Here is a 12,539-nt window from a genome sequence, read left to right as displayed (position 1 = left end):
GAGAGAGAGAATATGAGCATGTCAGAGCCTCTAGGTAATGCAAACAGAAACTCCAGAAGAGCGCACCACCGTGTGCATCTGGCTTACGTGGGTTCTGGGGAGTCGAACCTAGCTCCTCAGACTTCATAGAGGCAAGTGCCTTAATCACTGGGCCACCTCTTCAGCCCACCACCCCCCAAAAAACCTAATTCAAGATTGGATACAACCAAACACTGACAAGAGTTCTCCAGAGCTGATGAGAAATTTTTAAGCTAATCACTTCTGAAAGGAGAGTTCTACTATGCAAATGAACAACTGATCCACCTTACCAGAGACTATCTTCATGTTATATCCTCTGAGCCTTTCAATGACCCCACTTTCCATAAAGAAAACCACATTTCAGAGGCAACCTGGCTTGTCCAGGGAGAGTCTAAATTTTCTGAAAAGATCTTCAAACTCAGGTCTTTCATGTTACTTCCCAGGGAAAGTACTTTTATGAGCTGTCCCAGGGAAGTGGTCCTTTTCTGCACACTCCCAAGGCCAAACCAGCACCAAATTAAGAAGAAAAGTAAAGCTGGGAAGTGATGGTGGTGCCTTTAATCCCAGCACTTGAGAGTTCCAAGGCACCCTGAGACAACAGAGTGAATTCCAGATCTGCCTGGGCTAGAGTGAGACTCTACCTCGAAGAAAAAAAAAAAAAAAAAAAAAAAGACGATGACAAAACTAAAGCTGGAATCTGTCTTTACCACTGAACACAGGCTGTACAGTACTGAACGCCAGTTCTTAGCAAACCCTAGGCTACTAAGAACTCTGTTCTGATCAGTGCTATCCTGCAGCAGCATCTACATCATAAAATTTAAACAGCATTTGCATAATCAGGAAGTAGCTTTTAAAATCATAAATGTAAATACCTTCACACCAAGATTGAAGAAGAATCGAAGAATGTTTTTATCTGCAAAGAAAATGATGATTCACTGAAACCAAACAATCAAAACTTTTTCTTCCCCAGCAATCATCACAGTTCTAAAGGCACAATTCTCTATCAGAATGCTTTTCTCTAGACAATGTATAAAACACAAAAGCTAACTCAGTTTAGTGCTGCTCATGGCTGTGGTCACAGACACTGTGCAGTGGATGGTGGTCACTACAGAAAAGGGACTGCTGAGAAAAGGGACTGTTGAGTTCTCGGGCACAAACGCAGCATCTCGGAAGGAAGTAGAAAAGATGTTGGAGCTGGCAGAGGGGGAGGAGTCCGCAGAGAGCTGTCTGCACCCACGCTCCTGCTTCAACACCCCTAACTAAACTTGGTGAAAAGTGGAACTAGTTGGGAATTCAGCACAAGGAAGATGAGAAGGTAATGTGGGAGAACTGGAGGTGACTATGATCAAATTACATTATAAAACATGTAAAATTAACAAAAGATGAATTTTTAAAACACACAAAAACTGTAATACAACAAAAGCCCAGCTGTGGCCAAGCACGGTGGCGCAAGTCTTTAATTCCAGCGTTCGGGAGGCAGAGTGTAGGAGGACTGCCATGAGTTCAAGGCCAACAGACTACACAGTGAGTTCCAGGTTAGCCTGGGCTGGTGTTAGACCATACCTCAAAGAGCTAGTTTATCTGATTAAAATTCAATATGGAAGAGGGAAACACAAATGAACACTGTGTTTATTTTTCAACTGTTCTGTGGGTTTAAATTTTACGAGGTAAATATGCTGAGGAAATGGTCAAGATCGCCACACTCAAAGCCATGTTTGAGACACACCTACACTATCTATACTCAGGAGGCAGAGGAAAGAGAATTATAGTGAGACCCTACTCTCCACGTGCAAGTTATTTATGGGAAAAATTGTCACAAGAAAAGAAATTTTACTAAGCATTCCCCGCCCCACCAAAATCACTTTATAACAAAACAATGGTGCAACAGGAAAACAGGAGTAAATAACCAAATAACCTGGAATGAAAAGCCAGACCTGTGCTGTCTTTCCCAAGAGTCCTTTCCATGGCTTACTAAGAACCAGACCTCTGCTCTCTGCATACGCCTTCCCATTTCTCACTAAGCCTACTTGTACTTGAGAAAGAGGAACGTAATTTGAAACAGCAGAAGTCTCTCTACCTTTAGGAAGGTCCTCGCCGGTCTGACACAGTGAGAAAGGCGGTGCAATGGCTCGATCTCCCTTTTCACTACAAGGAAACCCAGGATAGAGCGGGTCTTGGTAAAGGCTCAGTGTCTGGGGCAAAGGCATCACGGGCTGGCTAACAGGCTGCATGGGAACGGGGACTGGAGAGGGTGTTAAGTGAGCTTGTGACACAGCCGCATCAGGTCCAGTGGTCAGAGTCTGTGTCACAGACAGGACGGGGATTTGAGCAGGGACACCTAAAAAGAGAAAGAAGAATCAAAACCTACAAAACGTTAAAAATAATTTTTCTCTAGAAATGGAAATCTGTGTTACACTGAATCATGCTGCACAGTGCACACACCTGATAAACTGGTGTGCAGTTACAAATCCAAACAGTATTTTCAAATCCAGGGTCCTCTGGACACAGAGAAAATAAGTTCAGGAACAAGCTAATGTAACTGTCTATTAACTGTAGGTCTCAAAAACACAGGAAAGCCAGGCAATACATACGCACTGGTGGAATGGCAATGTGTCTGTTACAGGAAGAACCAACAGCTTTCTGACTGGATTTGAAGCCCGCTATGGGAATTCATACCTGGTACTATAAACCTAGCCCAAAGCCCGTGGCTGGGGATGCATGCTCTAGGAGAGAGAAGCTACTACTCCTATTTGGCTAAATTAACCTACTGTGCCCATCAAACTGCTTTCTAAATAATTATGTTTATGCCCATAGAAAAATGCTGCTCTCAGGCTGAAGAAAGATGGCTTAGTGGTTAAGGTGTTTTCCTGCAAGACCAAAAGACCCAGGTCAGACTCCCCCAGGACCCACGTAAGCCAGATGCACAAGGGGGCACATGTGTCTGAAGCGCGTTTGCTGTGGCTGGAGGTCCTTGTGCACCCATTCATTCTCTCACTCTCTGCCTATTTTTGTATACTGCGCTCAAATAAATGAATAAAAAAGAAAAAGAAAAATGGTGCTCTCAGCTTTGGTCAGAGAAGCTTCTTTCTACACTGAACAGTAGTTACTGCAGAAACTCAAAACTGGTGGAAGGGAGGGAGGGGGGAGGGAAAGGGAGGGAAGGGAGGGGAGGGGACGGGAGGGGGAAAGAAGACAACAAAGTAGAACTTGAAGTAGTTGGGAAAAAGGGGGCACTCAATGGAAGGAGGAGGGAGCTAGAGAAGGTAATAAGGGAGATGAATACACTACATACAAGTATAAAATTGTCAATGATGGGCTGGAGAGATGGCTTAGAGGTTAAGGTGTTTACCTACAACCCAGGTTTCATTCCCCAGGACCCATGGAAGCCAGATGCAAAAGGTGGTGCATGCACAAGGTGGTCTGGAGTTCGTTTGCAGTGGTTGAAGACCCTGGCATGCCCTCTCTCTCTCTTGCCCCCCTCCCTCCCTCCTCACCTCTTTCTCTGTCTCAAATAAATAAAATCATCAGTGACATAAATAAAAACATATGTAAGACCCTCCGAAGAGTCCAATTAAGGTGCATAACAGTCTGGTCCATGGTACAAGCCTCAAACCATGGTTTTAGTACTAAACCACCGAAACCAACAACAATGATGATGGATGGGCTAACTATCACAAACCCAGGATTTATAAAAGCTCACCTCAATGACCAACACCAACAGGTACCTGACCCTCCCACACTGGAGCAGACCACCACTAGAATTCACAGGGGCTCTGAAAATCTAACTCTGCTTTAAGCTCATACTCATGAATTTGAAGCCTCAAACGTAAAAAAGGCTTTGTTAGGGTTGGAAGAATTTTCTAAATTCTTTTCTGACCTGTTGGTCCAAAAGTTGTAGGTTCGCTTGGCCAGGCTGGCACAGTGGCTGGTAGAGAAGGCACCGCAGGAGAGAGATGTACTTCTGGAGAAACTAGAAGGGGAGCTGGATTTGATAAAGACACATGTTCTGCTGGCTTCTTCAAAAATGGCAAGGAGAAAAGGGAAAAAAAAAAAATGTCATTTTGCTTAGACGTTAATTTTAATAACCACATGTACCTTGAATTGCCTTGTATATGAATGATCCTATAATAAACTTTTAAAACTCAATAGCCACAATTAATATGCAAACACATTTAATCCTGACCAAAGGCTGTCTACCACAAGCCACGTCATGAGAAAACACATAATGCTTCTAATGCAAGTGAGGATTATCACAAAAAGCATCTTCATATTAAGAAAAATATTCTTACCAAATGAATGGATGGATGGATGAATAAATAGCACCCATCTAGCTCTGTATCTTTTACTAATTCAGAAGATATTGGAGGCAGGTAATGGTTAACTTTTGCTATATTTAAGATGTTTATGGAAACTAAAGTTTATTCATTAAACTGGTGGTATTTTTTAAATTTGAATGAAATTATTGTTAATTATGGAGCTAACTGGAAGTTTAAAATATAATAGAAGTTCGTTTTTCTTTTACAAATCTCATTTTCAAGCTAAACCATCACAAAGGTAACACAAGGAACCACATATGTCCAAAAAATGGTTGTAACATTCCATAAACACTAGTAACATTCTAGACAAACAAGCCACAATAAATTATAGGAAAACTGTATGGAGCATTTCCACAGTGTTCACAGACAGAAGAATGGCATGCGGGGAGGAAGAGCATCATGTCAGATGCAGCAGACAACTTACTTGTTCGGCAGGAGACGGGCTCTCTAATCTCTTAGACTTTGATGGTGATGAAACTCTTGTACATTTATCATCACTATTTTTCTTTGGGAACAAGAAACAAAAGGATAATTTTTTTAAAGATTTATTTGTATTTATTTAATAGAGACAGACAAAAACGGAGAAAGAGGGAGAGGGAGAGAGAATGGGCAACATCAGGGCCTCCAGCCATTGCAAACAAACTCCAGACACATGCGCCCCCATGTGCATCTGGCATACGTGGGACCTGGAGAATCAACCTGGTTCCTCCTTAGGCTTCATAGGCAGGAGCCTTAACTGCTGAGCCATCATCTCTCCAGTTTAAAAGGGTAAATTTTACTAAAAGAAATGCATGCCTAACTTGTACTTACTTGCACCTGACAGAGCCCTCTCATGAGCAGCTTGGTCTCTACATTTTACATCAACCAATCGGGCACTTTTATTTTTTTGGTTTTTTGAGGTAGGGTTTCACTCTAGCCTAGGCTGAACTGGAATTCATTATGTATCTCAGGGTGGCCTCGATCTCATAGCAATCCTCCTACCTCTGCCTTCCAAGTGCTGGGATTAAAGGTGTGTGCCACCACACCCAGCTTACTGGGCACTTCCAACTGGTACATGGCTTCCCAAAGCAAATTTTCCCTTCAAAGATGTCAATCCACCCCGAAATGATAGGACAGTAAACACTGTTCTGAAACCATTCCAATAGCACATCCTGAGGTAGCCTGAAAAAGTAGTGACAATTTGTCACGTTTCCACTTTTTTTCTACTTCACTAGTACAATTCTAAAAATGTCAAAAATCATTTTCATCCTCTCCTTCCATTTGTTCCTACTGAATTATCACAGCATTCAAGAACAAGATGAGATTCAGATTTAAAACTTTTACCTCCAGTGTGCTTGGCTCAGGTTTTTTATCCAAGTGAGTATGTCCATGGGTAGAGTCTGTACAGATCAAGGTGAAGAAGGCAGATTTGAATACAGAATACAGAATACAGAAAGACAACATAAAAAGGTAAAGACAAATCTGTATTGATATATTTGGTATAAAAGTGAAACTCGAATAGTAATACTGGTATGTTTCAGCTTAGGTCAATGGTTTTCTCAGTCAGATTATATAACACTAGGTAAACTGCTTAGCAGCTCCAAGTGCCTTTTCCTAATACTCTCTGTAATCTCGTAGATTTATCCCTTCAGCTGATTCTGAAACTGGACAGTACTTAATCTTTCACATGTTAATGACTTCTTTTATTTATAAAGAAGGCATAATCAGAGACTGGTAACAGTACAACAGAACCCCTGCAGCTCTGCTTACTGAAAGTGATGTAAGTGTGGCCACATAGTAAACACACAGTTGGGTTCCGAGCATTACCACGCCTGTACCGTGGTACAGTACCAGAGCACGAGCCCCGCTGCGTCTAAACAATGTAACAGTCAAGACAGCTACTCAGTAACTAGTAGGCAAGCAGCGTATGACGCATGGCGGATGCCCTAGATAAAGGAAGGATCCAGATCTCAGCAGCAAGGATAGCACTATGATTTATCCTGGCATAAATCAAGCTCTCCAGAACGTCGCTCAATTTGAATCTTAGGAAATGTTTATTTCTGGAATTTTCCATGTAGTATTTTCAGACTGCAGTTGAGTGTAAGTGCCTAAAACTGCAGAAAGCAAACCATCAACACAGCAGGAATACTATACGCTACTTGAAAGCAGACACGGTGTCAAGCACCTTCTTTCAAATGATAAAAGAACATACTCCCCTTTGTCCTTCCGTTCTTCTGCGTCCACTCTCCGCCTGCTTCCTTTCCTCTCGTTTGTGTGTGAAGATTTCCTCTGTACACACGGGTTGCTACTCTGAGATGCCGACTGACTGACTGATGTGCTCTTGAGATAAACAAAGTCACATTTTGTGTCAAAATTGTACCCAAATATATAAATAAAAAATTATTAATCACACCGCTACTAAAAACCTCAAAATTCAAATCCCTACATCTTTATAGTTCTGAGACAACATAGTGGATCTGTGATCACAATTATAATCCCCCTTTTGGGGTGTGCTGTTTGAGTGTGAGTGAGAGTGTGAGTGTGAGTGCAAGCATAGACATACCACTATGCACAGCTCTCACCTCCCGCCTAAATTGAAGCAAAGGCTCTGGTTCGTCACTCCACTCACCAGCCAGCTGGTCCATGAGCTACCAAAAAATTGTCCTGTCTCTGCTTCCTATGCTCACCATAGGCATAGAGGATTACAGGCTCCTTTACATGAGGCAGAATGTTACAACTCAGGTACGCATATGCTTGGTTGCAAGCACTTGATCTATGCCATCTCCAGGGCCTTCTACTAAGAGGCTTATGACTGAACTCAAAGCATTAGGCAATCGGAACTGCAGCCTAAATTAACACTTCTTGACTTCATTGCAGGAAGCCATCCTGACCAAACTTTACCTAGCAACTTGTATTCTTCACACAAACAGTAACATCTTCTCTACCAACCTTCCCAGGAGGCCATGTAGAGTTATGATACTTTGTGGAGGGGGAAATAAGTCTGTGTGAATTAGCAGATACAGTACTCCAAGATTATAATCACTAAAATGTTAAAGTCAAGAACATATCACCTAAGCTCTGAACGAGTTCCAACTGTCAACTGGTGTAACAAAGGGACCAAACAGAGTTAAGTATGGTTTTTAAGCTGAATTATGACTGACAATTTTAGACTACTGTTACAGTACTCAATCTAACCATACACAGCATAGAGGCTTATAGCCTTCTCTTACAGCTCAAACCTATGTCATCATCAAATCCAACAGAGTCTAAAAATGAATAGCATGCAAACAATTTTAACAAAAAATTTCACAATCTGTGTCCACTTTTAGAATTCACTAATTTCACAATCTGTGTCCACTTTTAGAATTCACTAACTAAAAGAGATAAAAGGGTTTGAGAAGCTGGGCGTGGTGGTGCACATCTTTAATCCCAGCACTTGGGAGGCAGAGGTAGGAAGATTGCCATGAATTCAAGGCCACCCTGAGACTACATAGTGAATTCCAGGTCAGCCTGGGCTAGAGTGAAACCGCACCTTGAAACCCCCCCCCAAAAAAGTTCAGTATAGCTGTCTATTACAAAAAGTTATGATAAAATAATATTGACACATGAAAGACAAGTGTTTTTCAGCATCATAGACATATGGGATTTGTGCATTTCTTCTACTCATTCCTAAGCTCCAGACTGAGTTACTATCCCACATGCCACATGCGCTCTTCCAACTGGGCTGTTCCTCAGGCCTGTGAGGGATTTTACAATCAGACAACAGAGAACTGAATATGTATAGCTTTGAAGTTTACTACCAATAACAGGAAGCCCCAACTACATCCACTGTTCAATCCATTGTTATCATTCTTAATCATAAGTCATTTGAATACTACTTACTAAGACTTAAAAGTCCACAGGCAGAGGAGAGGGTTCCCAACATCAAGAATAACGCTACCCTCTCCCTTCCCCGTCCATGATCCCTCTGAACCATTAACTACCCTCAAGACTGGAGGCAAAGACATTTCTTTCATCACAAGTACATCCTAGACTGGAGAGGTGGCTAAGTGGTTAAGGTAAAGCCTGAGGACTCAGGTTCAGTTCCCAGAACCCAAATAGGCCAGATGCATAAGGTAGCACAGGCATCTGGAGTTCACTTGGAGTGGCTAGAAGCCCTGGCACACCCATTCTCTCTCTTTCTCTACCTAACTCTTTCTTTTAAACAGAGAGTTAATAAAATATTTAGGAGGGTGTGGTGGTGCACGCCTTTAATCTGAGCACTCGGGAGGCAGAGGTAGGAGGACTGCCATGAATTCAAAACCACCCTGAGACTCCATAGTGAATTCCAGGTCAGCCTGGGCTAGAGTTAAGACCCTACCTCAAAAGCCCAAAAATAAAAATAAGGGAAGAAAAAAAAAAATCCTACAGTACATGTACTTCCACTTCCAAACATACACACTCTGAAAGATGACTATCACAACCTAATGTTTAAACACGTGAAACAAGTAAAGAAAGCATTCTCACTGTGTAGATAATTCTTACAAAGGGTTAAATGAATCATGGCCACTACACTGCAGGTTTTGTTAGCAAAGTAAACACCTTTTTGTCCAAAAGTAATTATTATACACTGTAAATGAGCAAATTACCTTGCATCAACTATGCCACCAACCTTTCAAGAGGAGCTCTAGACTCAGGACAAAAAACTACAAGATCTTTTGATTTTTTATTTTTCTGGTGGGGAGGAGTTTCTATTTTGACACAGGTTCTGTGTTGCCCAGACTGGTCTTGATTACAGGCACAAGCCATCATGGCAAGCTTACCTCACTTTTAAGGTAGTTTCAATATAAAATTTAGCCCACAATCAGAAAGGTTTAATACGTAATCTGTATGGTTTAATAAAGAAACTGTAGGAAGAAAGCCTTCAAAGCATTAACCTTTCAGATCTCTTCATACATACAGAAAGAGCAGGGAAAGCCTGTTCATCCCGGTTCTGAATCTCATAGAGTAAACGCGACTCTTCAATAGCTTGCTTCTCTCTGCGCTCTTCTGGGGAAAGGCCAAAGTAGTAAGATTCGCGATTCATGTGATCAAAATCCTCAACTCGTTCACGATCAGGTTTTCTGTCAAATAATACATGCTTGTTTAAAAAAAAAAAAAAAAAGCAAAATGCATAGAATCCCTATAATACAACTTTCTATTTTAAAATATAAACAAATGCTGGGTGTGGTGGTGTATGCTTTTAATCCCAGCACTTGGGAGGCAGAGGTAGGAGGACCGTCCAGAGTTTGAGGTCATCCTTTAAAAATTAAAAACTCAGGAGAAAGTGGGGGGGGAGGGAATTAACATGGGATTTTTTTTTATAATCATGGAAAATGCTAATAAAAATTTGAAAAAAAAACTCAGGCATTTAAAGCTACCTTACAAAAACATTAAGAAGACAAATTTACAATGATGAAGAAAAACAAGTTACTATGAACTCACTTTTGTGTGATAAAGGTGTAACTGACTTTTATCAGGGCAAAAATATAAGCAAAGCACTATTTGGTCTTTATGCTAGATTACAATACCTTAACCTCCTATGTACTCAAGAAAAACCTTGAATTCTGATCCTCCATCCTCTACTTCCCAAGTACTGGAATCAGAGGCATGCAACAGTTTTGTGTGCAGTGGTAAGAAACAAACCCAAGGCTTCATGAGTGCTAGGCAAGCATTCTACCAACTAAGCTACATCTGTAGCCCCTAAGTAACTTTTTAAATTAAAAATATTATTACCAGCACTTGCCTGACATGCATGAGCTCTAGGTTTGATCCCCAGTACTGTAATAATAATAGATTTAAATTATCAATGTATGCTGTGAAAATTTCTCTCTCATAACCAGTGAACATATAATGTATGTGTATTCAGAAACAGAGTCTTCTAAAGGTATAATCCAGTTGAAGTCAATGGAAATCATGAATAATTTAACCCAACATGACTAATGTCCTAACAGGAGAAGAGACAAGGACACAAGAACAACATGTGATACAGTAAGATTTTGGAGGCTTCCTTCCACAAGCCGAGAAACCCCACTGACCACAGGCGCCATCAGGAGCAGCAGTGAGATTCATGCAATCGGTTCTCCTGGGAGCTTGGTGTGGCCTGACAACAAAGTCATTTCAGACATCTATCCTTCAGAGCCGTGGGGAAAGAAACTCGTTTGAAGCTGACCAGTTTATGGCACTGTTATAACTCCAAGAAACTATAAAGTACTGCTGAATGTCAAGCTAGAGAATTCACAATTATGCCTTGAAGAGGTACAGATATCTTTAATGATAAAATGTAAAGCACGTGTGCCCAACACAGGGGAATGCTCAAATGCCAAGAACAAACATAATAAAGACCAGAGCTAACAAGTACATAGGCTGATGGTATATAGACAGCCCCTCAGGCATAGAATGGGGATGGCTGGTCACAGTAACCCCAGAAGTTATGGTTGCTTAACTACTAATTACTTAACACTCTAACACTCATTGTCTCAGGCCAGGCACGGTGGTATCAGTACACCTATAATACCAGCGTTGAGAGGCAGAGGGAGAATAGCCCAATAACTCAATACCAGCCTGGGTTACACAGTGAGATTAAGACCAGCCAGGATTATACGGCAAGACCCTAACAAAGACAAAGAGGAGCCAGGCGTACTGGCACACTCCTTTAATCCCAGCACTCAGGAGGCAGAAGTAGGAGGATCACCATGAGTTCAAGGTCACCCTGAGACTATTAGAGCAAAATGAGACACCACCTTAAAAAAAAACCAAACCAAAAAAAAAAAAAAACCCCACAAAGACACACCCTCTCTAAGATAGCTCCATCAAAGAGCCATAAACTACTCATTAGAGTGTAAGTTAAGGAAAATTAAAAATCACACAAGAAGCCAGGCATGGTGGCACATGCCTTTAATCCGAGTACTTGGGAGCCAGATGTAGGACGATCACCATGAGTTCGAGGCCACCCTGAGACTACAGAGTGAATTCCAGGTCAGCCTGGGCTAGAGTGAGACCCTACCTGGGGGGGGAGGGGGGAGGATTATATAAGTCTGTCCCTGCTATTCATCTATCTCTAGTCAATTAGGTAGAATTTATTTGTAATTATACATTCATGATTATTTCTACTAAGCAGAGAGCCTCATCAACATTAAAAACATCACCACAAATAATCAAAACTTATCACAACAAATTAAACAGCAGCTTTGTCTTTAGTTCCAATGTAAATGGGAGCCTTCTCAGCCTTAAAGGATCTAGAAATGCATACCCTTAGAAATATACAGTCTTTAGCAGATTGTAAGACTCCAGAAAACAAAGTACCAGAATAAGGTCACAGGATAAGATTTGCTCAACCATTTCAAATAAAGTATTGCAATAAACAGGGTATAGCTAAGTGGAAGATCATTTGACTACAAAATAAAGGCCTCTTTCCCTGCAACCGTACTTGCACTGCTCTGGAGTTTTGTCAATAATACTTTTAATACTATACTACAGGTAAGTATATGAACAAAACACTAACTACAACAATAATAAATACAACAAACACATCTCCTAAGGTTTTGCACTTCTCTTGACTCAAAAAGTTACCTTACGATCTGTGTGGGTGTCCTACTAACATTCTTGTGTTCCCCGGAGGGTCTCTGAGCCTGGGGCCCTGAAGAATGACTGGAGGACGTGTGCTGCCTTATGCCTGAAGGGTGCTGCAGCCGAGGAGGCAATGCTGATGGGGCTTTTACTGGCTTGCTTAGATTCTTTGGCCCTCTGTATTCCATGTCTGTGGCAAAAAAATACAAAAAAACAAAAAGCCATGTAATTTTGCTCTTTATAAACAACTCCAGCACCATCACCCCTACCACAAAGAAAAGACAACCTGGAATGTTCTTACCTGAGTGGAAACTCTGTCCAGAATTTGGAGGTTTCTTCATCTTCTTTCCTGACACTGTGTTCCAGCTTTCCTGGGGAGGTGACTTGAGGTTCTTCGGTGTATGTCTTCACAAGATAAGAAGTTTGCAATAACTTAAAATAGTCCCAGGAAGAATACTAAAAAAATTCCCTGCATCATATTTCATTGTCAAATTATATAGAATTTCCAATTTTATTTCATATATTAAAAACAAATTACAGGAAAGTGGGGGGGAGGGAGGGAATTAACACGGGATTTTTTTATAATCATGGAAAATGCTAATAAAAATTTAAAAAAAAAAATTACAGGGGTTAAGATGG

At 41.2% G+C, this 12,539-nt stretch overlaps 1 protein-coding gene across 1 annotated transcript in view; it reads right to left on the bottom strand.

The window, feature by feature from the left end:
• The window catches only part of Otud4 (OTU deubiquitinase 4), a 65,687-nt gene that overhangs the window by 5,702 nt on the left and 47,446 nt on the right, over positions 1–12,539 (bottom strand). The window contains exons 12-20 of the mRNA XM_045130756.1: positions 12,202–12,305; positions 11,904–12,090; positions 9,253–9,415; positions 6,530–6,653; positions 5,658–5,713; positions 4,759–4,839; positions 3,896–4,034; positions 2,096–2,356; positions 891–931 (exon numbers count right to left, since the gene is read on the bottom strand). Coding sequence (XP_044986691.1) covers positions 891–931; positions 2,096–2,356; positions 3,896–4,034; positions 4,759–4,839; positions 5,658–5,713; positions 6,530–6,653; positions 9,253–9,415; positions 11,904–12,090; positions 12,202–12,305 — 1,156 coding nt within the window. The remainder of the gene's footprint in view (positions 1–890; positions 932–2,095; positions 2,357–3,895; positions 4,035–4,758; positions 4,840–5,657; positions 5,714–6,529; positions 6,654–9,252; positions 9,416–11,903; positions 12,091–12,201; positions 12,306–12,539) is intronic.

Source organism: Jaculus jaculus, chromosome 12, assembly GCF_020740685.1.
Source record: "Jaculus jaculus isolate mJacJac1 chromosome 12, mJacJac1.mat.Y.cur, whole genome shotgun sequence".
In the NCBI taxonomy this organism is placed as follows: Eukaryota; Metazoa; Chordata; class Mammalia; order Rodentia; family Dipodidae; genus Jaculus; species Jaculus jaculus.
Note: the sequence above shows the minus strand (reverse complement) of the source record. Positions and strands in the feature narration are given on the sequence as shown.